This window comes from Megascapheus bottae, chromosome 6 (assembly GCF_031878675.1).
Source record: "Megascapheus bottae isolate mThoBot1 chromosome 6, mThoBot2.hap1, whole genome shotgun sequence".
NCBI classification, from domain to species: domain Eukaryota; kingdom Metazoa; phylum Chordata; class Mammalia; order Rodentia; family Geomyidae; genus Megascapheus; species Megascapheus bottae.
The window spans coordinates 43,626,243-43,651,564 of NC_143514.1; the positions used below are offsets into that span (position 1 = coordinate 43,626,243).

General features: G+C 39.7%; 1 protein-coding gene across 6 annotated transcripts in view; it reads right to left on the reverse strand.

Moving 5' to 3' along the window:
* The window catches only part of Nfia (nuclear factor I A), a 367,217-nt gene that overhangs the window by 76,905 nt on the left and 264,990 nt on the right, over positions 1-25,322 (reverse strand). For all 6 annotated transcript variants that reach the window (XM_090334728.1, XM_090334731.1, XM_090334732.1 and 3 more), the window contains exons 5-6: positions 23,598-23,715; positions 16,862-16,989 (exon numbers count right to left, since the gene is read on the reverse strand). In XM_090334728.1, coding sequence (XP_090190854.1) covers positions 16,862-16,989; positions 23,598-23,715 — 246 coding nt within the window. The remainder of the gene's footprint in view (positions 1-16,861; positions 16,990-23,597; positions 23,716-25,322) is intronic.

Genomic DNA, 25,322 nt, shown 5'->3' on the forward strand with positions numbered 1-25,322 from the left:
GAATCATTTGATAATTTCTATGTCCCTCTATTTCTTTCAAGTATTAGGAATGAAGGTGTTTTAGATAAATTTTTGTTGCAACCTGATGGTATAAAAGTAGAAAAAGAGAAATAGGAAGAAATCATAATTGTAAATTTCTCCTTCACCCCAAATTATAAGTTTAACATATAGTTTTAGGAGTGAGGACCTACAGGAGGAAGGGAAGGAGGGAGGAGGGTCGGAAGGGGAAGGATCAATGCAATTTCAATCATTACAGTGACAATGGATCAAATATGGTAGGGTTTTTGAAAGGGACACTCTGAGCTACAGATGTGGTTCACGTGGTAGAGTGCCAGATGAGCAAGCATGAAGCCCTAAGTTCAAATCCTAGTACTGGATAAAGGTACCTGCAAATAATACAAGGTGCAAATTATGGAGTTGTTACTATCTGTTATGCACTTCAAACTAACTCAAGTCCTTTGATTTTACCTCGGATAGCTCTGTATTAATATCCTGCCTACCTGTACCTTAACAATATAGCATTTTAGATACAGAGAATGTTCAGGACCTTGCCCAAAACAGTGGTAATTCTGTGGTAATTCAGACCCTAGGGCTTAGCAATTTGCCAAATATTCATCCTAGAAAACATTTTATTTACAGTCCTGTAAGACTTTGAACAAGGGTCTAATTAAGTTATGCCTAGACTCAAGACCATGAAAGTTACATGGATGTGCTGTTCTTCTCTTAAAGGAGGTAAATAGGAATATTTCCAGATTACAGGCAAGTACAGGTAACTGAAACAGTAGAAAATGGAACTGTGGTTAAGCAAGCTACTGGACCGGGAGGCCAGGAAAAGGTCTCCTGGACTTGGCATGTGGCTATTTGTGACAATCTTGACAAATGAGCTATAGGACACTGAGATATGTGTAAAACAGAAATGATTTGTGAAAATCAATGGGAAGTGAAATAAGGAAAACAGGTATAGTCAGCTCTTTAAGGAGATCAGGAAAATAGGTAAAAGCTCAAGGGAAGAGACAGGAAAGGAAGAGTTCTCTGAAGATGAAAGAGAGCCAAGCTTGCTTGTTGGCAATGGGAGGTGTCCAGAAGATAAGTAGACATTTGTGGCTCAGGAAGAGAAATGAAGACTGGAAGAAAAGTCCATAAGAAAGTGAGAAGCTACCATTACCAAGTGGAAAAACCAGCATTTGAATGTAGGGAACCATGACTCTTGCTTCTTTCACTAGTGGACCATTCTTCCAAGAGGACTATTTTTGCAGAGAAAGGGAGCAGTACTATTTATAAGTCTTATTGATTTAAACCTATTATATATGAGCTGGTTTAAATTAAGCTTATAATATTACAGAAACATTTTTTTCTTCCTGCAAGTACTCTGAACCTGAACTGATGGATGCTAACTCTATCATATCACAAGTGTTCCCCTAACACATGGGTATTCGTATTCTGCCCCTCTCCTCTCCTCTCCTCTCCTCTCCTCTCCTCTCTTCTCCTCTCCTTTCCCCTCCTCTCCTCTTCTCTCCCCTATCTTCCCTTCCCTCTCTCCTTACCCCTTAGAGAGCCAAGTTGTGTGTGCGTGTCAAACTAATGGTGTTGGCTTAAATTTCAGTGACATTTCTCAAGCCAAAGGTGAAAATTGGGTACTGGCACCATATTTAGCTTTCTTTATATGACACTAAAAAAAGGTAGTGATCCTCCAGTGAAGGGCTATTTTGTTCCTGTGAGTATTTAAACATACGATGTGATGGAAGAATACAGTTGAAGAGCTTACATTTTCTTTTCTGAGTATTTGAAGGACTGAGATTCATGTCCTAATGATAAAATCCATTAGGGTTCACACTAATGTACCTTACTATCATGAACACACTCAACGATAAAAGAGGTAAAACATTTAGACTGTTTTGACTTTTTAGCCTTTTCCAGTGAATAAAAATGTTTTAGCATCATTTTTATGATGGAAAGAAAAGAAGTGAAAGTTAATAAAGCTTCCGAGACTTATCCTTCATACTCTATATACATCCATTTAACATGAGCTCCATGGATTCCTGCCCCCCCCCCGCAAAAAAAAGAATGACCAGATCATAAAGAAGTCCAGATAATATAAAAGACTTGGTGACACAAATGATTTCTTCACTTTCTTTTTTAAGTGGGAGTATGGAGTAAAAATTATATGGATTATTCAAGAGGAAGAAATGATGAATTCTCTAATGTATTCCAAATGTTCACTTGTGAGTGAAAATTTACAGCCAGAGGGAGGGAGAGAGTAAAGAATAGACCCAGGGAAAATGCCACATAAAAATTAGTCTCTGTGCCAACAATGAAGTTTCTTGCCTTTTTAAGGATTTCCTTTCTTTTTCAAGGTAAACATGCACTACAGTGAGGACAGAAAGAAAAGCAAACTATCGCATGGTTCACACACTTGCAAGAACCTACTCTTCCCATTGCCGCTCCTCTACCCCAAAATCCCTTCCCCATGTGTTAGAGGGAAGATTTATTTCAGAATGTGTGCTGACACACATTCACAGAAGGAATGTGGATAAAAAAACAAACATCAGAGCAAAACACATGATTTAAAAAAAATAAGTGCAACACAATGAAGTGTTTTACTCACCCTTCTTAGCTATCCTGCTGGAAAAGGTAATCAACTCAATCATGCATGTTTCATTTATATCTGCCCTGTTCAATATGGTAGCTTGGAGCTATATGTGACTGTTGAATTTCAATGTATTACTTAGATTCAAATATATTAATTAAAAATTTTCAGTGGCTTAGCACAGCCATAGTTCAAATGCTCATCATCCATATGTGGCCAGTGGCTATAATTGTGAACAGTACAGAAGCTATGTAGGTTTATCTTGTGGTACTGAAGTTTGCTCTTAGGGCGTCATGCTTGCTAGGTACTCACTATACCACTGGAACCATGCCTTCATTGAGGAGTTTTATTGCCCAAGGTGAGTCACATTTGAGCCAAAGCTCTTTTTCTGGCCTTTTTTTTTTTTTTGAGATAAGAATCTCACAGACTTTCCTGCGTGAGCTGGCTTAAAACCTCAATCTTCTGATCTGAGCTTGCTGAGTAGCTAGAATTACAAATGTGAACTAACAGCTCCCCATCTTTGCTGGTTATTTTTGATATAGGGTTTAACTTCCTGCTCACTTGTGCATCAGAGCCCTGGTCGACTTTCTTCCAGTTTTCCAACATCACTGGGATCACAGAGGCACGCTAATATCTGCAACTTTTCTCTGTGAAGAAAGTCTCACATATTTTTTCCCCCTCTGCAGGAGCTGATTTAGAACCTCCTCAATCCTAGCCTCCTATGTAGTTTGAGATGATGGGCATATGCCTATGTGCTCAGCTATAAACTGCAAAGAGAGTCCCATAAATTCTTCCTGCTGGCCTTGAATCATGATCTTCCTGATCTCAGACTTCCAAGCAGCTAGGATTACATACATTTACCATTGGTGCCCAGCCAGAAACACATTTTCTCACCACAGAAGATTCTAGTAGATAGCTCTTGTCTATATAACATCAGTGATCTACATTTTCTGCTGAACAATAGCAGTTTAAAAACTATACTATAGTAGTTCTTAGAATACCCCCCCACACCACCTTTTTAGGTTCTAAAAGTAAAGCATGGTTCTTTCCAAATACAGAATGTTAGAACAAGGGAAAGAAATGAGAGTGTTCTCTCTCTATCTCCAATAAGCTGCAGATAACCCAGTGCTCCAGCCCTGTCAATACCCTTGGAGTTGTTTTTCTCAGCATATAACATTAGCATCAACCATGGGAATGAATTTATTAAAATATGTTACTTTCTGTCACTTTAAACATGATGCTTGGGGGTTGAGGGTCCCACTAATAAAATCTAATTTGAAAGTCAAGACTCTGCGATGGTTTCTGTTTGGACATGCCTGAACCAGGACTCGATCAGTTCCTAATAGTCTTTGGATGCATGCAAACGACCCATCACTTGATTTAAAGTAAAGAATTTGAAACTGATTGAAACATTTCACAGGGGAAAAAGAATATAATTTTAGGCTTCTTTAAATTGCTTGAACTGTGAAATCAAGTAATAAACACTAGAAAAGGTTCTGTCAGCTAGAATCTGGTCTTGGTATAGTCAGCGTTTTCTGGCTAAACCTTATTATGGGAAAGCATTTTATTTTTCATCTCTGTACTCTGTTCATCCATACAAATAAACTACTTTGAACTCCACCTGTTACTTAGTGAAGTCTGCCTGCCATCCTTCAATAATCCTATTCTTTGCCTTCAAAGGATTCTGAGTAGCCAGGAAAGTGGGAAGATAAAGTTGTGCCATGAATTGAGGGGATATCACTTTCTAACTATTCAGTAGTATATAGTATATATTTAAGCTGCAAGCTACACAGAAAAAGAAAATGGGTTGTTAAAGGCAGTACCTATCTATGGATGTTGGAAAGGGAAAACACACTTTATCATTTGAAAATGAATTTTTTTCACAAGATGAGGCTCTTTCTATCTGTTTTTTTTTTAATGAAGACTGCCAGCTCACTCCTTAGAGTAATTCTTTCATTTCTGAAAGATGAGCTCAAAGGTCATTTTAAACTTAAAAAGGCCTCAAAGTCCAATTACCATCAGAAAACTGGAAGTAGAGCTGTGGCTCAAAATGGTAGAACACTATCCTTGAGCAAAAGAGTCCAGGGACAGTGCCTATACCCTGAGTTCAAGCCCTACTATGGATTTAAAAAAAAAAAAGGAGGAATTGGAGAAGCACTGAGGGCCGTAGACCCCATGGGAGCTATAATATGATTAGATGGTCTGTGTGGAGAAAGCTGGGTACCAGTGGAAAACTGCTGCTGTGTTTCCTGTATCCTGTATTTGGGTAAAGATGCATAATTTTGAGTGATATTACACAGTAATTGTGCCCAAAGTGGGGAGAGGGGCGGAAAGGTCTCTAAATTGGGCACTGGTGGCTCACACCTGTAATCCTAATTACTTAGGAAGCTGAGATCTGAGTATTGAGGTTCACAACCAGCTCAGGCAAGGAAGCCCCTAAGATGCTTATCTCCAATTCATCACCCCCAAAACAGAAGTGGAGCTGTGGCTCAAGTGGTAGAACATCTGCCTTGAGTGAAAAAGCTAAGGGACAGCACCCAGATTTGAGTTTAAGCCCCAATGTCAGTGCTTGCACACACACACACACACACACACACACACACACACACACTTCACATTAAAGGACAGGTATTACACAAATATTTTTCAAAATAAAATGAATCATCAGCTTCAAATATAGCTTCATCAATGCCAAAAGACGAATGGTATTATTCAACACTATAAAACAAATGAAAACAATGAGGAAAATAATTATATGGATGGGAACCTTGCAAATATATGAATCACTGTCTGAACCACAGTATCTAACAAAATAGTTTGCCTCTTTTTGTTTTTGTACAAACAAAAACAAGAATGACATATCCAGTGTAGAGTTGTATTTGATTAAGCCACATTCAACAGAGGAGACAGTGTCTGTCTAATTACGTTAACTACTTGTGTGAGAGGGATTAGCAGGAGGTTTCTGTTCACTGTCATTCTTTGTGACAACATAATGATAGATCCATTTACTTAGGAGTGCAATTATTTAAAAAACGTGCTGTTTTCTTAACTGTCTTCATATCTTGGAAATATTTTATTAAAAATTACTTTATCTGACACGAAGGGTAAAATGCCTGGCAGAGCTCTGCATATCAATTATCCATTCAATCAATGTCATTGCAGAGTGTCTTGTTGGAGTTTGGTGCAACTTTAACTACTAGCCATGATCCTTTTATATGGAAGTTAATGATTCTTTCCTTCTCCTCTTTGTCTTATTTGTCCAAATTTTAAAGTTTGGTTTTGACTTAAACTAAAAACTGCTCATGGCCGACATTTTCTCTGGAGTCATGATTTCACACTTCTTTTTTACATTCACACCTTTTTTGGAACCCAGCACAAGGATCCAATTTTAAACAGACAACTCCTCAGAGGCCAATCAGAATGGGATGCTAGCTATAGACCATCTTTAGTGGCTTTTTCTATCCATACAATGAACTTTTAGCCAGCACTTGTGAGGAAAAGGTCTTCATCCAAGATAAAAACAAGAAAGCAAAGCAGGATGGGTGCTACAACTGCCTGTCCCCAAACAAAACCAACATTTTCCCATGTGTCCAAAGAGACAAAATTAGGTTCATCCTCCCCCTCCACTTACTAACTCTAAAATGACAACGGCCACCAACCCTGCTCCTGAATGTGAAAGGCAACCAAATATGGGTAAATGGATTTAAGTAATTACTGGATCGCTCCTATAAGAAAGATGATCGATGTCTGGTTTTAGTCATCCTAAAACAACTACCAAGTGGCCCAAGTGACAGATAATGACACTTGTGATAAATCAGACCTTTACAAAAGTCTCTATAAATGTGTGGGTAAGGCAAAAATTTATGTGCCCCAATATAATGACTGTGTTACCAAGATTTTTGTTTCCTTTTAAATGAAAGGCATGTTAAGGTTTCGGTGCTGATGGACAAACTCATAAAAATATCAAGCACATCAAAGGAGAAAATTATTAGTTAAGTCTGTTGAGGATACAATTTCTGAAGGGAAAAATACCTACTGGAGGAAAGAGTACTTAAAATTAGAAGCAGGTGTCACCACCACTAAGTGATAAATATCAAAGATACTGGCCCTGTAAGCCTTCTTAAGAATCCCTTACTATTTTTAATCCCTACATGTGTATTTTGACATCAGAACATACAGTACTGCTTATACAAGTCCCTAAAGAGTATTCAAATGTGATAGTGTGTAACTTCTTTGATAAACCCTTCCTTATCTGAATTCATGATGTGTGTGTGTGTGTGTCAAATTCCACCGGCATCAAAACCTAAGTAATCACGGTGTCCTAAAATTCATTAATTTTGGAAGCTAATCAGTTAAGTCATATCTGGATTGGGCTAGTTATCATGGCAGAATAGTCTGGTACTATCTAGGGAATTCTTCAGATTAGAAATAAATATTGGATTGATATTCTTTGAGTGTCTAACCACTTGAATGCCTTTCCAGCAGTGCCAATAAAAACTCGAAATTATTTCTCAGCAAGTATAAAACGAAACATCCCTAGATATTGAAATGATTCTTCAAAATGAAGACTAAGATGCGTGGCCCGCATAAACCTGAAAGTGGAACGTTGTGGTTTTAATGAATTCTGAACGCCTCCCAGCTGTCAATTATGCTATTTTTCCACAGCAGGGTACAGTCCTAGGCCATAGATGAGAGAATCAAGTGCTAAAGTTAACCCACAATTAAGAATTCAAAACTTCAGCTGATGGGAGTCCAAATGCTAAGAAAGGGGATCCATAATTCTTTACTCACAAAGCCCAAGTCAATTAACTTTTTTCCTTCTCTTTTTGGTATGAAGACTTGAACTCAGGGTCTTGAGCTCTTGATTAGGTTTGGATCAAGGCTGCTACTTTATCACTTGAGCCATAACTTCATGTCTAGCTTTTTGTTGGTTAAATGAAAATGGAGTTCATATCTACCCAAATTGGCTCCTAACTCAGATGCTCAGATCTTATCCTCCTGAGTAGCTAAGATTATAAACATGAGCCATAGGGTCTGGCTTCAGTTAACTGTTTCTTAGTCATTCTCGGTTTAATTTTTCATGATGTTTAAGACAATCTGAAATAGAATGGTTTTTCTATGCTTGCATCTTTCCCCCATCTGAGAGAAATATGTTGTGATTGAGGGCTGAAGGAAACCCTTTCCATTTTAGCACTTGGTATGTTATTTAGGAATCCATCACGAAATGGTCTTTGATTTACTGTGTTGATGTGAGCACTTCTTGTAATCTTCCAGGAAGTAATTCACCCATCATCTTAAAATGGGTGTCATGTCCTTGATTAATTGATGAGTTTATGATGTAGCTATCTGAAATCTGCGATGGATAGAGTTGGATAAATAGGCATTATTGTGATCTTCTGCCAAGCATAAAAGCAATAGGAATGCTCATGGCCCCATCACAAATCGCTAGGAAAGCGAGATTGTGGTGGTGGGTGAGTGCCTAAACCTAAGGCTTCTCTCTTCTCTCTCTCCACAACCCCCATATAAAAGCCTCTTATTTGGGAAAAATAAAGAACTACTTTATTAATGATCACATGAACATATTTTTATACTTGATTACTTAACACTTAAGTAGAAAAAGTACCAAAATCTATGAGTACTCATAACCTCACTTCCAAAATTGTACAACTACTTAACAAAAGTAAATAGTAAATATATATCTATATATAAGAAATAAAGTGATCTGTATCTACAAGTATTTGATAATATTATTAGTTACAGGAGAATATCAGGGCAACTCTTAGGGAAACTATCTATCTATCTATCTGTCTATCTATTCATTTATCATTTATTTATCATTTTTACTTTTGTTTCTCCTCTTTCAACTAGTTTCTGGTTAGTTTACTCTTTGAAATACTCTTGGATTACAGTCCTGGTTTCCTTGTTTAACCAGGTAAGTACCTTGTTTTCAGCAAACTGAAAACTCTTGTATCCCCTTGCTTGGAGTTTGTTTTTTTTTTTTTGTCAGTCCTGGGCTTGAGCTCAGGGCCTGAGCACTGTCCTTGGACTTTCTCAAGGCTAGAGCTCTACCACTTGAGCCTCAGCACCACTTCTGGCTTTTTCTATATATGTGGTACCAAGGAATCGAACCCGGGTCTTCGTGCATGCTAGGCAAGCACTATAACCACTAGGCCAAACTCCCAGCCGTGCTTAGAGTTTTATATATGATAAAGACAGATGTGCACATATCTTTTTAGTGAATTTTCATGGTACACAATCTCCTACAGCCCTTTAGAGTTTGCACAGTACTCACCAAAATATGTACACTATTTATAGTTTTATAATTTATTAAATTGACCCTGCGTTATTGAAAATAGCCTGTGGGTAATGACATGCACGGTAACTGCACACAGTTGGCACTTAATCTGTGGTAGCTCCCATTAGTATTATCATCTCATCTGATCTCTATAAAGGTATGAGTTAGAGGCAGTTCTATTTTGTTTCCCCTATAGTTTATTTACAAAGAGAGGAAAAATTCAGAGTAGTTGGATAAAAATCCCAGGCTTTTTTTTATGACAAAATTGCACAATTCCAGGCTTTCAAATTCTTAATTTGTACTCTTTCCTCATTATAATACAACCTATACTTCTGCTATTATCCCCATTTCCACCAAGTCTTCAAAGACTGCTGTGGTTGGAGTGAAACACTTCTTCTTACAGCATGCTAAGTCTGAGCTATACTTTGTTACCTCAGCCCGGGGAGTGTGCTGAGGAAGGGGCAGGACCAGAATCACATGCAAACTGAATGTGTGAGCTTTATCTTTTTTTACCCCTCCACCATAGAATATTTACACAGCCTCATTTTCAAACAGGAATGGAAGAATCTGGAGAGTTGGATAATTTATTTATTTACATAAGACAAGCTGAAATGTTGCATTTTGTTTTCCTGGGAGCTTCTGTATTTACAAAATTGTGCATCTGTGTTCCCTAGTGCCTGTGAAGCTTCACATCTTTACTGCACACAAATGGATGCAACATCTACTTCCTAGATGATTCATCTTACTAACTGTGCAAGATAAGACATGTGTGCTCTCCATCTCATTATCTATTTATTTATGCAGCACATATTGATGGGTGGCTTCCATGTTGTTGGGTATTCTAATGGGCTTTGAGAATGAAAGCTATGATTTTGTTGTTCATTCTTCGTCATCTATCTATCTATCTATCCATCCATCTATCTGTACGGGGCAGATACAACTCAGAGTTCTTTTCTTCTGGTAGGTAGCCTAGTAGATTCTAATTACAAAGGATTGTTTTAGGTACATTTCTGGCATTAAAAAATAACCTTGATGAAAGAGATGGGGACATTCTGAAAGAGTTGCTAGAGTGGTCATTTTGAAATATAACCTCTCTGTTGTAACTCCTTATTTAGGCAAATTTCTCTGCTCAAAAAGTCATTAAAGAACAGACCTCTTGTTACTGTACCAATGCTCCTAGACACCAGTCTCTAATGAGCAGAGCCAATACTAAGGAGATAATGGAAGACACTATTGCTATGGGTGGGTGCTTTCCCACAGCTCCATAAATGTAGAAGAAAAGCCAAGACATTGATCCTATGGCAATGTTCTGTAACACTGACTATTCCCATTACAACAGAAGATGGTGGGAGATTTCCTCATTTTCTCTAATGTATGCTAGTGCAGCACAGTGTTCATGATCAATGCACTGTGGGTACCAGTCTGCTGCCCTTTTATTGGCACTGATAATGGCCCACCTATGTGTCTCAGCTACAAGGAAAAGTTGGGAAACTTCTTTCTCTCACAGTTGAATGACTGCTGGCAGTCAGATTAGGTACTGGCAGAGCGGGAACCCAAGTGAACCTAATGTGTGATGTTAAAAGTTACAACGAACTAAAGTAAGTCTGCTGTGCTTCTAATAGTTAAGCCATGGTAACCTTAGTTCTCAATGCCCTGCAGTACAGATTGACCAGATGCTTACCAAAATATTCTTCCATGCATATTTTGCCTGTGTGTGTGTGTGTGTGTGTGTGTGTGTGTGTGTGTGTGTGTGTGTGTGTGTGTGTGTATGTGTGTGTGTGGTCTACATACATTGGAATTGAGCTTTGAACTCAGTGTATTGAAAAGTATTTTTGTAGTAGCATTGAAAGTATTAAAAACATAACTGTTAAATCACATTTACTACATTTCAAATTTGACTTTAAGAATGGCTGAAATGTTTAGAATTTTCAATATTTTAGCTGGCATAACTGTGTTAAAAGTTTTACCATTCCAATATAATTATATATATTATTATAACTGAATGTATCAGAATTTGAATCCTTTCTTCTCCCTCCCACTCTCCTTTTTGCTCTCTTCCACTCTCCCTTCCTCCGTTTTTATCTCCCCATTTCCCTCTCTTCCTGTCTTCTCCTCCTCTTCCTCTTCTCCCCACCTCCTCTCTTCCTTTTTTATAGTACCAGTGCCTGGGACTTGTCTTGCTAGGTAGGTGCTCTACCATTTGTGTCACACATCCAATCCTTTTTGCTTTTGTTATTTTTCAAATAGGGCCCTGTGTTTATGTATGAGCTGGCTTGGATCATGATGCTGAGATGACTTTCATATACAACCGCACTTAACTTTTATTGATTGAGACGAAGTCTCTTTAACATGTTTTGCTTGGGCTAACCTCAAACTTCAGTTCTCCTGATCTCTGTCTCCCAGATACCTAGGATTGTAGACATCAGCCACATCACCCAGTCTGAATATTTTTCTATGAGAGAAAAATTAAGTAGCCTTTTAATCTGCATTCAAACAGCACTAAATTTCACTGAAAGAACTGTAATTGAGCAGATTTTCACAACGAAAAGAAATCAGTTGTAGTTCAGACCTATTGAAACTATCTGATGTACATGTACTGAACATAAGTGCATTCTTGAATCCAGAAGTGGATCAACCTGGAAACATAAGAAAAATTCTCCATTTCTGGGACACAGAGAAGCTGAAACAAAAGCACACAGGCCAGCATAGACAAAGCTTCTCTGCAACTAAGGAAGTAATTATGTAAAGACAAATTAAATTTCTACTACTACTAATTGGGAGGCTAAGAGCATCAAGTCTCACTTTCAGCTATGTGAGTGTTTCTCAGTTGGGCTCCAATCGAAACCCAGTTTAATTGCCATCTTTTCAGGCAACTGATTCCAACTGTCCACTCAGATTTACAACTCTCTTCTTTTGCTCCTACAACTTTTAATTTTGTCTGCTTTTGGCCATCCTAGCCTTCTACAACGCTTAACTCTGACCGGTTTTGGCAAAGTTTGCCTCCCCAGTAATTCCAGGTAGGGCAGTTCATGAGACTAGCATTTACAAAGGAATTTAGCTTTCCTCATCTTATTTGATTGCCTTAACTTCATGTTAGGGATAGGGCTGAAAGTATAGTGACTATGTACATTACATAGTCACTTGAGGCCCACTAGAAGTTTGCCCTTGGAGAAAGGCATTTGATGAAGTGCCTTTGTATCTATCCTAGCATACTGCACAGTTGGCACTTAATAAAGGTTTGGCTTGATTTACAATGACTAGACAATAATCCATTTCTTTTCTTCCACTTAAACTAGAGTTATCTGGAGTCTCCCATCATACACTCTTTTTTGATCTGTGTGAAAACAGATTCTTCATCTATGTATTTATGTATCTATGTACCTATGTATTAATCTATCTAAAATTTTTGAGGGACTGAATTCAGACTCATGCTTATAAGGTAGGTATACTAGAGCCATGTCTCTGATTAGAACTGTTTTGTTATGTGTGGAATTACTTTTAATTTTTTTTGATGGGGAGAGGTTCATTTAAAGGAACATCTTAAGGCAAAGCAGAATGACTGCAGGTTCATACCCTGCAGTCTACCCATCGATGGGGTATGAACCTGAACAATCGTTTCTGACTACCACCTGCTGATAACTGGATTTCACTGGAAGCTTGAAGATTAAAAATAACAGGAAATAACAATTCTAAGCAAACTCTGCTTTCGAGTTTAGTGAGAGCACCTCAAACCCTCTGCTTAACTCGTTCGTTCATTCATTCGGTACCTGTTGAACATGTATGTGCTAACCACTGATGTAAATGCTGTGCTATACCTTCTGTTATACTGTTTATGGAGTGGAAGAAGAGATGAGCTAAGCCCTGCTTCCACAGGGAGTATATTCTAGACAGTGGACAGGGAAAGAAAGTATTTATGAATTGAAAGGAGATTGATGGAGTGTCAGCAGCTCTTTCAGATCACCAAGGACCTCACTGGTGTGGTATTAATCCTAACAAAGACCTTAATACTGAGGACTTATTGATTTTATGGGTGATAATAAGAAAGTTTTGACTTCCTTAATGGTTACTATTCTTTGCGTATATGTAAAGTATCCTGTATACTCTTCTAGGGCCTAGGTTATATAACAAGAACTTGAGATAAAGAAAATGGGTGGATTTTCAGGTCTTTCAGATTTGTTACTTATTGATTTTTATTACTATATTTTAAAATTAAGTATAAGTCTAAGGCATAAGACCTTATAATACATCTGTTCATGAGAGCACAAATACTATGGAAAAAGAGGTTACTGCATATAGAAAACAAAACTTACACTCTGAAGTCAGATATGAATTCTGGATCTACAGATTTACTTTCTGTATGGTAAGCCACTTAATCACTTATGATTCTCAGTGTTCAGTTTTGGAGAGGAAAGAAGATCCATGAAATCTATCCTATTTAGTTTGGCTAATCAAAACCAGACCTGGTACAAGGTAGGGACTCACTTGTAACTAGGATGTTTTTACCCTATCTGAGCATGCCTCCCAGTCCAAGCCAGTGTAGGCGCCTTTGGTTTCCTTCCTATTTATTTGCATTATCAGTTTCCCAGCAATTTTTATTTCCACAGATAAACAAGAGTTGATGGTATGTGCATTTCTGCTGGATAGTATTTCATGGGACTCGCTTCATCAGTGTGTGATTATCCTCAAGGCTTCGAATCTAACCCAGTTTTGAGATAACTGGGAAATGAAACTAAGTGGAAGGAACAAATGCAGCATTGTAAGAGAAGCAAAAGTCAGCCTGAGGTTGTCTGATGTTTTTAAACTAACATCATCTTTAATCTCCTCTGCCCTTCTTCCCAGATAATAAGAGCTCTGCACCCGAAGTGCTCAGATAAACTAATGGGGAACAGGATACGACACAAGGCATTTGAAAGGGCCCATGTCATTTACTGCGGGTCTGGTTTGTTTTACTTTTCGGAGTCTTCCTGTTGCTCCAGGAACTGTGTCTCTTCTGACCACACTAGGCCTTCTTTTGACAAGGGTGTCCTGGGAAGGCAGCGAGGGCAGGAACCCAGATGCTCTCTGAGTGAGCAGTGAGCAGAGCCTCACTTCCTGTGTTGTTGGAGGCACAGACCCAGTATCCTCAGCACTTGACTTCTTTGAAAGAATGATCCCACATGGAAGCAACCAAGAGGCTGCTGGTACATTCGAATATACATAATTCCCAACATATTTCTGAAGGTAATTTACATGAGTGAGCCACTAAAAGCCTCCTACTCAATTAACTATACCCCTGGGGAAAAGCTATGCAGGCCCGGATAAGTGTGGGAACAACATAAAGGTGTTCTCTGTGCCAAAAAGGGGATTGGGCTGGATGGAAAATCCCCAAAAAGGACCATCTGGCAGCATAAATTATCCATTTAAAATGGCTGGTGTGAGTTAATAACACCAAAGTCACCATGAACATGTGCAACAACCTTCAGTTGTGTTTTAATGCCCCCTCAGGCCCTGTTTCAATTATGACTTTCTATGCTGAATAGGGCCAAATGTAAATTTATCCAGTGCCCCTCCCCCATACCCCACAAATACTTACTACAAAACTGCACTTTCCTTTAATGAAATGAGGATAGACAATGGACAGTCAGTGTTAGGACATAACTGTGGGGAATGTCTTTAAGAAGAGGAAAAAGAAATCTAGCTAGCTAGCTAGGTATCAGCTACCTATCTACCTAAAGAGGATGTAGCTATTAAACTTTAGTTATTTAATGGCTATAAAGGATATAGGTACTCAGATGTGAAAATTTATGACCGTTCAAGTCGTCATGTGCAGCTAGGAATAGAAATCACTCTGAATAAGAGAGGTATTAGGCTGCATTATTCAACCACCCCTCACTCTCCCCAAAGATGCTGATGTGAGGGCCACAGAACAACCTCATGGTGGAGGAGCTTCAGAAACATCAGTGTCATAAAGACAGCTTTAACATGCATAAAATACACGGGAGAGTACTCAAGCACCAATGTACTAAACCTACATATTTGAATCTGATTTTCATGGAAGCAGGTAAATTGGCTAGGACTAATTAGCCTTTTAAAAAGGGTTCAAGGAAGTTCTACATATTTTAATTTTTTAAACAGCACATAAACGTTTCACTGGCACTACCCAGAGCTCATGCTGACAATGCAGTTAATGGCACCAGGTACTCAGCATTTTCATTTAGCTTGGCTTTATATCTTATCCACTTCAGGCAAAAGAACATGAACGTAAGTGTGCAGTGAGGCCCAGGTGGGGCATGCATAGAAGACCAACCACGCTGTGAGTGCTGAGTGGGTAATAATTAGAAAGAGAAGGCACCTGAGGCTCATCTCACATTCCCTGTGCTTCCCATATCAATGTATAATGATCTGTTTATGTGTCTGTTTCCTCATCCTGATTGTGAATTCCTTGAAAGCAGGAGCCATAGCCTCATCATCCATCTTTGAATTTCCAGGACCTGGCATCAGACACCATAAAGGAAGTTCTCAATGCTGACTGCTGAATGAGGGAACAAATGAATGAATGAATGAATGAATGAGCCAAGAAAGAGAGTTAGGTAAAGCATGGTAGAGAAGGCTCCTATTTTCATAAAGGGAGCAAGGTAAAAGGCTCAGTGAGTAAGGCCTGAAAGCTGCTTTGAGTTGTTTTGCTTCCGTGCAATGATAAGTACTTGTGTAGAAGCAAGCTGTCCCTCTGTGAATAGGAAGACTTACATAGATCACCAGATTATTGTATTGCTATCACTATCAGGATACAAAATCATTTTATCACCCTCCTCCAGTCTCCCTTCTGATATTTCCTTTACAGACGCTTTGTGTGAGGGTTGTCTTTTAAAATTGTGTCAGGGAGGGAAGAGGGGATGTAAGATTTGCAGGTGGAAAGGTTAGTTCATAGATTTTCTTGGTGCCGATCTGATCTTGGGATGCTCAGAGAATATCTCTTGTGTGCTAGGTAGAATTCTTAGATGGGTGATGGATATTACCTTCTGTAACCTTCAAAAACAATGAGATAGCTCCGGATAGATGATAAAAATGGGAACAGGGGCTCAGAAAGTTAGGTAGCTTGCCTGCCATCACACAGCCAGCAGGAGCTGAAGCTACAACTACACGCTGGCTCATTCCCAAACCCCGACTCTATCTTCTTTTATCTATTTGATTTGTTGTTTTGAGGAAGACATTGGTGTTGACTGCCCCTGGCCCACATGGAAGCCAGACATTAAGATTTCAAACAGCTGCAGCTATCAGAATTACTCCAGGGCGAAGGTGAAACATTTCCAGGGCATCAGACCAGCCAACACTGGCTTTGTTAAAGTGATGGGTTAAAGATGCTTGCTGCTTTTAAACAGCAAAATGATCAGGAAGATATCCAGTATTAGTAAAGATATTCAGGTGTACTCTCAGTTTATAACACTCTTAAGTGTTAATTGGACACAAAGAACTCAGTCTCCTTTCTAATGCTTTCTATCTAGTTGAAAAAAAAATTGATGGGTTTTTCTTATGATTACTAAAAGATAACCACCATCCCCCAAAGTTGATAAGCATAAACACACACACACACACACACACACACACACACACACACACACACACACACTTGTCTTAGCTGCTCAGGAGGCTGAGGCAGGAAGATCATGGGAGCTCAGAATTTTAATGCCAGCTTGGAAAGAACAGACACATCTCCATTAGCCAATCAGCCAAAAACCAACCAACCACCACCACCACAACAACAATGGTTAATGGAATGGAGAACTGTAATACAAGTGATAATGTGTGAGCAGAAATCACCTGTGATTCTCCCCAGTCTTGCCTTTCAGCCTCATCTCTGCGGTGTGTGGCTAGCCTTTCATGAATGTGGCTGTCAGATTATGGCACAAGCACATATTTATGTGGACAAAGTCAGCTATCTGGGGCTTGCTTTCTTCACTGCCAAGCATGGCATGGAACCCGGGTCCCCATTTCCTGCTCACCTGGCTCCACTTCATGCCATCCGCTGGACTGGCTGCCGCTCCCTGGAGAGCGTCCTTGGCCTGTGTAAAATGGCTCTTCACCAGGACTGTCCATTTCATCCTCCACAGACTTGAGGCGCTTCGTGGAGCTGAAAGGACAGAGGAGTGCATATTTAAAAGCAAACCCAATCCCCTTCTTCTTGTTCTCTCTTTCTCTGACTGAAAGACATCAAGGGAGGAAGCAACTGGGCTGGTGTGTGTGGTTCCAGGATCCACTTGTGCTCTCCTGCAGTGGGGTGAGTCACTGCATGGGGAATGAAGTTTTGGGCCTGTGTTGTTCCAAGTGTCTGGGTTTGACTTTTTACGTCTGGTGAGTTTCTGCCACCACCACACCCTGCACCTTTTTTCCTTTGAGGAACCGAGGGCTGGCTCCTGATGGCCTCTATCAGGAAGTGTAGAAGGAAGCCCAAGTTTCCTATCTCTGTGGGCAGTGGTGGAGGGCTGTCCAGTCACAGTACACCTAGACATGAATTCAGTCCCTGCTGGCCTCCCAGAAAGGGTAAAACACTAAATAAAAAGCAGGACTTGAGATCCTTCAAGAAAGGCTCAGATGGTTTTTATTCCCCTCCATTTCACATCTTCTACTTGGATTTGTTCCTGCCAAAATATTTACTGTAGAGTTTAGCAGTCCAGGTACTCCACTAGATGCCTGAGCTACAAGAGTGGGTGGAAACAGGAAGGGGAATACTGAGGGCCCTGTGAGTACCTGTGAGACCAACAGACATGGACAAAGGATACGTGCAATGATGACTCTGTGCCCTTCCTCAATACAAAGAGGACCAAAGAAAACTTATTTCTGGAATAAGGATGAATGAGGAGCTTCCAAAGTAGATCTCATTTCTCCGGTGGAAGAACTGTAGTTTTACAAGTAGAAAAAGTATGAAATGTGGCCTGTTGCTGTTGCTTGAGTTGTCTTCACTGTCAATGTTTCTAGTGCCCTACACAGTGGGAGATTTCCTGCCTAGAGGAAGTGCCTGCTGGGGAGCTTCTTCCTCTGTGTCAAGGTATAGAATATTCCATGGGTTCAATTCATCAAATCCTTACTGTGCATTTCCTACATGTCAAGTGCTGTGAGACTGTGATGAGTAAGATGGAGGGACCGGAGGAAAAAGAGGAATTAGGAAGGAACCATATCGAAGCCATGGCAGGTCATGTGATGGAGGAAGAAAACAATGATCCTCTTGGAGGTTTTTCTAAGAGTATTCCTGGGGAATTGTCTTTAAGTGTCAAGGAGACATCTGGGTATGGTGACTCAAGTCTATAAGCCTAGGTACTATGGAGGCAGAGATAGAGGATCATAGCTTGAGGTCAGTTGGGATATAACAGTTTGAGACTTGGCATGGTGGCAAGCTATGAGGAAAACACAACAGCAAGTTCTTATGGCTATACCTATCATCCTAACAAAAAAGCACAAATAGGACTGAAGTCCTGGCCGGCCTAGACATAAAGCAAGACTCTTTTTGAAATATAATATAAAGCAAAAAGGAACTGTCAGAATGACTTAACTAATAGAGCACATGCCAAGCAAACCTGAGTTTGTACTGACTAAGGAACAGAGAAACAAAAGTGGAGGAAAGGGGGAGGGATAGGCTGTTATTCAGGGATATATTACTTAGGAATCCATTGATTTTTAAAATAAGGAAACCGTGCTTTCCATTTGGCAAATTGTCATTGGCTCAAATACTGTTTCCTCCCACCCGGATCTCCCTCCTTGCTCCAAGACACTCTCACAGTGCACTACCTAAAGGACTAATGTTTGGCCTTAGAGCACTCTGGGGCCAAGTAGTAGTGGCCCTCATGGCTGAGCTCCCATACACTGGGTACCAGAGGCTGTGAGCATTGCTCTCAGGTGGGAGGGGCGTATCAGCTGTTGGGAGGCCAAGGTTGAAGGAGGGGCAGAAAGGTATAGGATCCAGAAGATGCTGTGGGTCAAGACTTTATCCTAAAAGCAATGGAGACTCTGAGAATCCTTGTAAGCATGTGACATTGGAGTTCTGTGTGCACATGATGGTTTAGGAAGCAAAAGGAAAAGAAGGGTGTGCAGTGAGGCTAGGGGTGGAGAGACAGTTAAAGTATTTGCTTAAACAATCTTAGTGAAAAATGTGCAAGGCCCAATGTAAGAAATTCTGATTACTGGTGTCAGCATTCCAGTATTCTTAGCTATTAAGTTCTATTCACATTAATGCCACCCCACAGGAAATAAACATAACTGCCTAAGCTAACTCAGTACCCAGAGGAAAGTTCTTTAATAACTTATTTAATGTCCTTTCTTTGACTTCTTTTAAGCACAATGAAAAATAGCCACTTGAAAAATGTTGCGGTACTTTATGTAAAATGGCATCTAATGGAAATTCTTTATAGGAGGGTATATACACATAAAAACTTCCTTCCAATATATAAAACCAGAAAAATCTGGTCTCTGAATGAATTCTACTGTTTTCTTTTATAAGAAAATGTAAATGACATACTATATTGCTTTATGCTTCTTGCCCTGGCAATCAGGAAGATCAGGGCCAAATTAGAGGCATAATTCTTGATTAATATACCTGATAAAACAATTACTTCTATTTTTTCCACATGCTTTTCTTTTTCTGTTTAACATATCTGCAATGTTTCATAATTGAAATCCTCTACAAGTCATTGTGGAGGTAAGAAGAATATGAATTGGAAAAAAATTCCTTAGGTACCCCACCAAACAACAAGCAAGGAACTTCATGTTGTGATAGGATTATAAGATCTATAAAGAAAGGGACTCTTTCTTATTATTATTTTTTAATGTCTAGTACTTACCACAGCATCTGACTAATAGCAGCTGTCAACTGTTGCTGTGCCAGTGTGTGTGACAAGGATTTATCCAAGTATCAGGATACAATGAGGTCCAACCCAGAGGACCAGTTCCATTACCCAGCAACCTACCATTATTCATATTTTCTTTTCCCTGAGATTTTACTTCCTTGTTATGCTCTGATAAAATGTAGGTATGAAATCCTATAGGCAGCTAAGCTGGGAAGCTGGACTTTCAGAAGTGGACATAAAGATTAAAACATCTGTAAGGTAGAAGTGTGGGGAGAGGAAGGAAAGAGAAGCGTCCAGAGTGAGGATTAGCAAGGCTGTGAAGGACAAGTGCAGGGCTTTGAAGATTAAGCTTACTGTTTCCCCAAACTTGATAGTGGGTTTATCTTTTTTTTTTTAAATAAGTCCTGGGGCTTGAACTCAGGGCCTGGACACTGTCCTTGGACTTTCTCAAGGCTAGCTAGCAGTTTACCACTTGAGCCACAGCAGCACTTCTGCTTTTTCTGTGTATGTGGTACTATGGAATCAAACCCAGGGCTTCATGCATGCTAGACAAGCACTCTACCACTAGGCAACATTGCCAGCCCAGTAGGTTTATTTTGATGAAGTTCTTTGGAATAAAAACAGGATCTTATCCTAATTGTTATACTATCTTTTGTATAATTTTGGAGGTACTTTACTCTGGATCTACAGAAAATGCCTATCTATTTCCTTTTTTGACTTCTTAAACTTTTAGAAATGAATGGATCTTTGATCTTATTTCTTGCTCTTGACTTTCTAACATCTTGAATTTTAGTCTCCAGAAATATCTGAGGATGACCGGCAAGTATCAGTAAGACCCACCCATACATGATAGGGTAAATATCTTTGAAGGAGTGACACCCAAGCTCTTCTTGTGTTTGAAATTTGAATGTGTTTCTAGAAATTCAACCTAAAAAATTAGCAGTTCGATTCCTAATGCTTACTTAGGCTTGTTTGCATGATTCCATTTATTTATTTATTTATTTATTTATTTATTTATTTATTTATTTATTTTCATGATGTGTGCTGGTACCAAGGTTTGGACTCAAGGTCCTGAGCTTTTGGTAAGCTTTAGTTCATTCACAGTTGGCACTCTACCACTTGGACTACACTTGTAGTCTAGCATTTTGCTGATTAACTGCAAGTAAGTCTTTCCTACTCAAGCTGGCTTTAAACCATGACTCTCAGATCTCAGCCTTCTGATTATCTAGAAGGCCAGATGGGAGCTGCCAGTGCTTAGCTACTTCCTTGATTCTTATCACGTACAAGACCTTGCTTTGCATACACAGGGTTATAAAGTGCTTTTTCACAGCGTTTTCATGGTATCCTGAAAACAAACATCTACTCAGTCGCTACTATCTGCCACTTCCTTGACTGTAAACCTTCTGTGAGAGTCTCTATTTCCACTGTGCTGAGGACAACATCCTTGCTGCCTTGAGTGTTCTCTGCAGAATCTGGGGCACTAGACACTGTTCTTCAAGGGACGAAGACTCCAGATGTGGATGTAGGAAAGCCACAGACCTCAAGATGATAATGATATTTAAGAAGGCAAGTGCTACATGCCAAGGAAAGGCAGAGATGTGACATGCTTCTCTTCTGCCATTCCATATTCAATTATTCTTTATTATCAGTGTCATCCTCATTCTTCCGAGACATCCTGGGAAAGGCCATGGTTTGTACATTCCAATGGATGCAAATCGGAATGCAGAGGGTAACATTTACCTGGACTGTGACATCAGCCAAGTTATTTAACTTCTCTGGGCTCTGTGTTATCTCACTGTTTCAATGGCCAAATTCTCTACATTGTAAAACTGTGTGAAGATGTAACCAGATGGGGGTATGGAACATACCCAATATATTGTCTGCCCAGCCCAATTAATACTGGCATATAATGGGCAAATATTAACTGATAAACTTCTCTACATGTAAATCTACAGTATTTTTGCAAGCCCATTTTCAAAGCTGATAAATCCACTGAGCCTATGCATTCAGAGACTTTTTTAAAAGGAAAAAAAAAAAACCATCCTAGGAAAAGCCTAATGAAAGCACAACAAACATTACTGAGTTATTAACTACTGATGATGTTTACAATTAGCTCCTTATCAGGGTTAGTTATTTGCAGAATAGGAGAATGACACTAGCCTTTTTAAATGACATTAATAATCAGCTTTCTATTTGGGGAGGCACAATAAAAGATAATGAGACATCATTGGAGAAGTGTGCAGAAGGGCAAGAGGTGAGGAGTACTGTTTTGGAGGTACTGGGGACAGGTGCTCCACACATAGGAAAAACAAACAGCCTGTAAACTGTTCAATTAATCACTGCCCACAAGTATTTGCCAAGCGTTTTCATGTTGACTGAGTGTCGTTACACACAATGTCTCTTCCATCAGCAAACATTCCAAATCCTCAAAGTGGAGTCACACCCAAATGTGTTCCCAATCTCTCTTTTTTTCTGTTAGAAATGCCCTGTAGATCTGAAACCTCTTCTCCGCACCCTCTTCTCTCTAGGAGCTGACACTAAAGTCAGGAAACATTTGAACAACAGCAAACATGAATACTGGAGGTAGAGGTTCTGTCTAGGGGCGCCTTTGTAGCTATAGAATGGTTGAGTTGGTTTTCCAGAAAGAAAAACGAATGATGCTTAAAACACTATAGAAAAAAGCAAGGTTAACCTGAGTTTCCGCCAAACAAAATTTCTAAAATCTTGGTGTTGTTTTAAATTAAAAAACTGTACTTGCTTTAGGGAACATAGGCCTTCGACAAACATTTTTCTGCAAAGTACACAAACATGAAAGATGGTTCTGCATTACTCTTTCCATTGTTGTCACAGTCCAGTGGTAAAGCCAATTTGTAAAAGAATACTTTGGGCTTAATACATAATCCCCTTTCCCTGGTACAGGTTATCTAAAGACAACAGGATCTTACTAAGTGCTTCGTTTGCATGGTGGCTTCATGACCTAAGTCACAAGGACCAAGAACTCCATGTGCTTTCAAATTTGTTCTTTTTTTTTTTTTCCAGTCATGGGGCTTGAACTCAGAGACTGGGCTCTGTCCATGAGTTCTTTTGCTCAAGGCAAGGGCTCTACCACTTTGAGCCACAGTGCTGCTTTCTGTTTTTTTAGTGGATTATTGGAGATAAGAGTCTCATGGACTCTGCCTGTGGACTTTCAAACCACGATCCTCAGATCTTGACCTCTCGAGTAGCTAGGATTACAGGCATAAGCCACTGGTACCCCACCCAAGTTTGTTCTTTTAAAATCCAGAACATCAGGGTCTAGGGTCTGGCATGCCCCTGCTATCTGACCACTTCCTCTTTCATAACCACACATGAGGATAACAAATAGGGAAATCTAACTGACTGACTTTGAGACTTTTGAGAGCTTCACAGGAAAAGTACAGGGACTGAGCTGTATTTCTGGAGGTGGGCAGGGGACTAGGCAGGTGTCATCTGGTCTTCCTTCTGCCCATGTCTTCCTTTCCCCTCATCAAGTGCATCCTTTCTTTCTGCAAATTATGCTTCCTTCATTACCTTCCCTCTTCACACACCCATAGCACCATGGCCTTTTCTCCCCATTTCTCCAATGCTAACCATGCAGAGTCCAGAACAAGTAACTCCTTTTGGGAAAAAAATCCTTTTGAGACCTTTTTCTAATCCTATGATCCACAGAGTAGTTCACTATTTTTCAGTGTCTACTGTATATATGTGTCTATGTGTACATATGGATATGTATACACATACTCTTTTTCCATTTTACTACATGCCTGTTTCAGGGATTCCCAGTGAAACAGCTTGTTGGGATGAATGCATTTATTTGGTATTTTCTCTTGTGACAGGCACATTGGTAAATGTCTAGCAGGGCCAGAGTTCAAAATTAAATTACCTTGTAGAGGATGTACTGGGCAAAGACCTCCTCATTGCTCCTGGGCTCATGCTGTAGTATGAAGAACTTTCCAAATCTGAGAGGGAAAAATTAGGGCCAGTTCCTGCAGCTATTGGTGCTGGAATGAAAAACACAACAAGGGAAGCAACATCAGTTAAGTTCTGCAAATGGGTCAATGAGAGTCTATTTCAGTGTTACATTTAGCATCTTTCCTTTTTGTATTTATCTGGGAAGCCTATCCAAAATAACAGTAGTCAACTGTGACTTCAAAGGAATGCTTGCAATAAAAAGTCTACACCAGACAGGCATACTTTTTTTTCCCTCCAACATACTTGTCATCTTTTCTGTTGTTGTTATTGGTTTGCAATAGTAAACTGTCACCAGGTTTACAATGCTCCTGGATGCTTTAAACAAAAATACCTCTCTGTGGGTCCGGGAGTTTGGCCTAGTGGTAGAGTGCTTGCCTAGCATGCACGAAGACCCAGGTTCGATTCCTTGGTACCATATACATAGAAAAAAAAGCCAGAAGTGGCTCAAGTGGTAGAGCTCTAACCTTGAGAAAGCCTAAGGGCAGTGCTCAGGCCCTGAGTCCAAGTCCCAATTGGAAAAAAAAAATACCTCTCTGTGATTGCCTTTAATCTTCCTTCTTTTTTCTTCCTTTTCTTTCTTTTCCTTTCCTTTCCTTTCCTCTTTTCCTTCTCTTTCTTCCTTTTACTACTACAGGGGGGTGAGCCAGGGGCTATTTGCTAGGCAAGTGCTCTGCCACTTGAGTCATACCACCATTCCTTTTTTTGCTTTAATTCCTTTTTGGAGAGAGCCTTGCACTTTCACCTGAGGAGAGCATTATAACTATGATTTTCCTATCTACATCCCCCATGTGACTAGATTTAAAGATATGTCCCATCTTGTCTAGTTTGTTTGTTGACCTCAGTAAGTTTTTGGCTACACTGGCCTTGAACTTGAAATTTTCTGATCTCTACTTTCCAAGTATTTGACTTTTCTTGAACAACCAGCCCAAACCTTCATTGGACTCTCTTGACTATATCTGACGGCTTTTTCTCTGAATTTTGCAATTTGGTTCTGCTTTCCTGAGAACAAACCAAACTTTTTAGCTACTCACTCTCTGCTGCCTGCAATATGCTGGGTGCTTTCTCTTTAATCTAAATCCCCTCAGCATTCTTGACATTAAGATATTTCACACCTTGGGAGTTACAGCCCCAAACCATAATTTGGAGGTGTGGATGTGCCAGTTTTGGGCTTGAACTCAGGGCCTGATGCTATCTGTAAACTTTTTTGCTAAAGTTTAGTTTTTTACCACCTAAGCCACAGCTCCACTTCCAGCTTTTTGGGTAGTTAATTGGAGATGAATCTAATGGACTTTCCCACCTAGGTTGGCTTTGAACCATGATCCTCAGGTCTCAGCATCTTGAGTAGTTAGGATTACAGGTGTGAGTCACCGAAGACCAGCCCAAGCCATTGTCTTTTTCTGTTGCGTGTTTTGTTTATTTAAGTAAATGAAGACTCACTGGATCACTGGCACAGGCCTTTATTACATATTCTCCATGGCTACTGTGCATTACACCATCAGAGCAGCTCTAAGAGGCCATGTGCTCCACAAAGTTCCTTTAAAGAAGAACTTGCCAACCTCTGATTTGATTTGGTAATATGCTATTTTCAGAGCTGATCCTCTCTGAGATGTGATTCTTCATATTATTTATGTCCTTG